At 43.7% G+C, this 3,933-nt stretch overlaps 1 protein-coding gene across 1 annotated transcript; it reads right to left on the bottom strand.

Annotated features, from left to right (window-relative positions):
- Positions 1-2,614: 2,614 nt before the first annotated feature.
- Positions 2,615-3,553, bottom strand: LOC121435535 (olfactory receptor 2H1-like). Its single transcript, XM_041634949.1, has one exon. It carries the CDS (start codon positions 3,551-3,553, stop codon positions 2,615-2,617), a length of 939 nt encoding a protein of 312 aa, XP_041490883.1.
- Between the last annotated feature and the right edge of the window lie 380 nt (positions 3,554-3,933).

The following is a 3,933-nucleotide window of genomic DNA, read 5'->3' as shown; positions in this document are numbered from 1 at the left end:
ATTAAGGGTAGACTCACAGATCTTAATCCACTGCTGGAACGGAGAACAGCAACTGAATCCCGCAGCAGGGAAAGAGGCTGGAAGCATGCTTTCTGTCGGCATATATAGTATAAGAGGCCACGCCCAAGTGGGCAGGTAACTAAAGGCTACTGTACTGGTGGTAGGAATTCCTACAGCACATACACACTCATCAATGGCTTTTTATATCAGGATATTGAGGGCAGAAATGGGTATAAGGAATTAATCATCACCTTTGGTATCAACCAATCCTAGCAAGAATTCCTTACAGAATTCCTCACTCAACTATGTGCCTTTCTAAAACTTTAGATTATCTTCTTCGGTTTTCACTTCAAAGCTATTTAACAAACACATCTTAGTCTAAGTTTTGGTTATTTTAAAAGCTTTGTTTCAGCTGTGATGCACTCTGAAATCTGTAAACACATCTCTCAACATTAAGATTAAAAGAATTTAAGCTGTCTGGACTGCTGGTACTCAACTGTTTTCCTTAATCATTAACCTAATCCACAGTCTCTGGGGCTCCTCGATAGAAACTCATGTGTTCTAGCTGTGTGGCACTTCCTTGTTTTATATGTTATCCTCAAAACTCTATTTAAACTAACATTATTATTATCAATCAGACAGTACAACTTAGAAAGAAACCATCTTCATAATAATCCATAGGTTAAAATGCCCAGCAGAAGCAGGATGTATCCACGAGATAAACACACTATACTGTGGACACTGGAGGTCTCCCCACACCCATTCACACCATGTTAGACACCAGAGAAAGATGCAGTGGCAAACATGTAAAGGCACAACAGAAGCTAAGGACATTCTGGAGTCTGTGGTTTCTGGTCTTGCCTATCTGAAATTCACCCATCAGGGATCTGCCTCCTGGTGGGCTGACACCTTGAACTTCAATCGTCACCTGCTGCTCCTCTGGCATGACCACTGGCATTTGGCCAATGAGATTATAGGCTAACTCCTCCTTAGGAGTCTTGGGTAGGAATACAACCTGATAAGACAAAAGCACATGTGAAAAGGGTTGTTTAGGGGCCTAAGACCTGTCTTTTATGATAAATGGAGGTTCTTGTGAGATTCCTAGAAAATTGCAGGTTTACAGCTGGGAGAGGAACGTGGTTCCTGAAAGTAGTGTGTGCTTAAGCCACAATTCATTGCTGTTTTAACATTCATATTTGAAACTTCTCTCTATGTAGACAACGTTCATAACACATGTTAACCATGCTCCAATTCTGGATTCTCAGCTGGCAAAGGCTTCAAGCTGATTCTGGGGTAGGGACTTCTTTCTTTTCCATTTCCCTCCATTTTCTCAGTCTGTCTATTTTGTTCTAGTTTTAGTGACTTTTGCTGTTGCTAGAACCATAACCTGACAGGAATCAGTAAAAGGGGAAAGGATTTATGCTCATAGATTGAGGGGATGCCATCCCTCATGATGGGCAAACATGGTAGCAGGGTATGAGCAACAGAGCAACACTGGATTCACAGACGGGAAGCAGAGAGAGGATGAACTGGGGCCGTGGCTCTGTAAGCTCAATGCCTGCCTCAGTGACCCACTTCTTCCACATAGGCACCAGTTCCTAAAGGTTCCATCGCATCCCCAAACATTTCCTTACCTCTGGACCAAATGTCCAGATGCATGAGCTTATAGTGGGCATTTCACATTCAAACCACAACCTCTGTCAGGGGAGAAACAGTTCCTGGTTGCAGATAGCTCTCATCATGTTGCTGTATCCTAATGTTATGGGGCAGTAGGCCTCATGCTCTTCCAGAAAGGGGAGTCACAAGGAAATGTCTCATGACTCCAAGAGACAAACATAGACGATAGATGACAGATAGATAGATAGATAGATAGATAGATAGATAGATAAGATGGATAGATGGATAGATGGATAGATTGATTGATGTTAGATAGATAGATGATAGATGATAGGTAGATAGATAAATGATAGGTGATGGATAGATAGGTGATAGAAAGATCCATGATAGATGGATAGGTAGAGATGTAAGAAGTCACTAGATTATCAATTCCCTTCCATTGTAAGATGATCAAAGGGCATCTTTTTAAATTTCAGATTTGTTATAACCTAAGGCTTTGCTTGCATGGCACATGCTGATATACAGATGGAACAGCTTTGGAGAGAAGATAAATCAAGAAACACCCAAGTTAGAGTTTGCAGATTTTTGGAAACAAATGAAATAAAAATAAGATGGAAAAGAGAGGAAATATCAATAGTTGATAACATTTGAGCTTAAGATCTATAAAAAAATGCATGTATCCTCTCTCTTCCTCCCTCCCTCTCCACAGTCACACCGTTCTACTACAGTGACTCAGGTGTGTGGCTTTGGAAGTTGATCACTTAATTTTTTCCTAAAGTGTATTTTCATTGAAATAGAATTATATTGATTTCCCCTCCCTTTTCTACCTCTAGCTCCTACCAGATTCCCTCTCTTCAATTTCTCACAAGTCTTTTCTTTCTCAAGTTGACAGCTTCTGTTTCTTTTATTATTCTTGTTACATAATATGCACACACAAATATATAAATACAACCTACATATCATGAAGAAACTTTTTAATTCAGAAAGCATTTTGCCCTCAGCTCTCCCCAGAGTCCCCATCCTTCCCCAGCATCCTCCAGAATGCTCTCTTGACCTCCTTGTTCCTCAGGGTGTATACAATAGGGTTGAGTGTAGGAGTGCCCACTGCATAGAAGAGACCAAAGAACTTGCCCCTCTCTTGGGCATAGGGATTTTTGGGCTGCAAGTAGACAGCAATGACTGAACTGTAGAAGAGGGTGACCACAATGAGATGGGAGGAACAGGTCCCGAAAGCTTTCCTGCGCCCTTTTACAGAGTTAGTCCTGAGCACTGCCCTGGCAATGGCACCGTAAGAGACAAGGATGAGGCTCAGAGGTACAAGCAGGAAGATAACACCTGCAACTGCTAACTGAATCTCATTAAAAGTAGTGTCCCCACAGGAGAGTCGAATTAGGGATGGGACTTCACATAAAAAGTCATCTATCTGTCTATGGGGACAGAAGGGAAGTTTGAGGGTGGGTGGAATCTGTACTATGGATTGGGCTAAACCTATAGCCCAGGCCACAGTTGCCAGTTGCCAGCACAGGCGGGGGTGGATGATGGTGGCATAGTGGAGGGGCTGGCAGACAGCCACATAGCGGTCAAAGGCCATCACCGTCAGGAGGATGCACTCGGTGGTTCCCAGAACCATGAAGATGAAGAGCTGGACAGAGCATCCCAGGAAGCTGATGGTCTTTGTGGGGCCCCAGAGGTTGACCAGCATCTGGGGCACACAGGTCGTGGTGAAGCAGAGGTCCAGGAAGGAGAGGTTGGAGAGGAAGAAGTACATTGGAGAGTGGAGCCTGGGATCCAGTGTGGACAGCAGGAGGATGAGTGTGTTTACTAGGAGCGTGAGGAGGTAGGAACACAAGACCACCACAAAGAGAATCTTTTCGAGGCGTGGGTGTTCAGAGAAGCCCAGCAGGATGAAGCCCACTGGGGAGGTGTGGTTGACCATGGCCTTTTGTGTCTAGTTGAAGGGATTGAAGCTGTCAGATCAGTGTGATATAAGAGGCCTGATTAAAACTCACTAAGGAGTTTCTCAGGACATACCAGGCAGATATTTTCCTTCTTCCTCTGATCTCCCAAGCTTCTTTTCTCGGCTCATCACCAAGTAGGTCCTTGTCTTTGCTTGTTTCTCTTGGTCAAACATTGTCTAGTGGCTATGAGGAAACAGAGAATGTGGTGGAGGTCAGGTAGGTCCTTACACTGCTCCTTTGACTTCCTGGTTAGGGGTAAAGAATGCCAATATGAGACTGGCTGAACAAACCCTTCACTCACTGGCAGAAATGTGTTGGGTGCCCTGTGTTCTCAAAGCTTTTCTGGTTTTGCTCTGTG

Source organism: Microtus oregoni, unplaced genomic scaffold (genome assembly GCF_018167655.1).
Source record: "Microtus oregoni isolate MIOR12 unplaced genomic scaffold, Mior012 000046F_ref0000063, whole genome shotgun sequence".
Classification (NCBI taxonomy): Eukaryota; Metazoa; Chordata; class Mammalia; order Rodentia; family Cricetidae; genus Microtus; species Microtus oregoni.
Note: the sequence above shows the minus strand (reverse complement) of the source record. Positions and strands in the feature narration are given on the sequence as shown.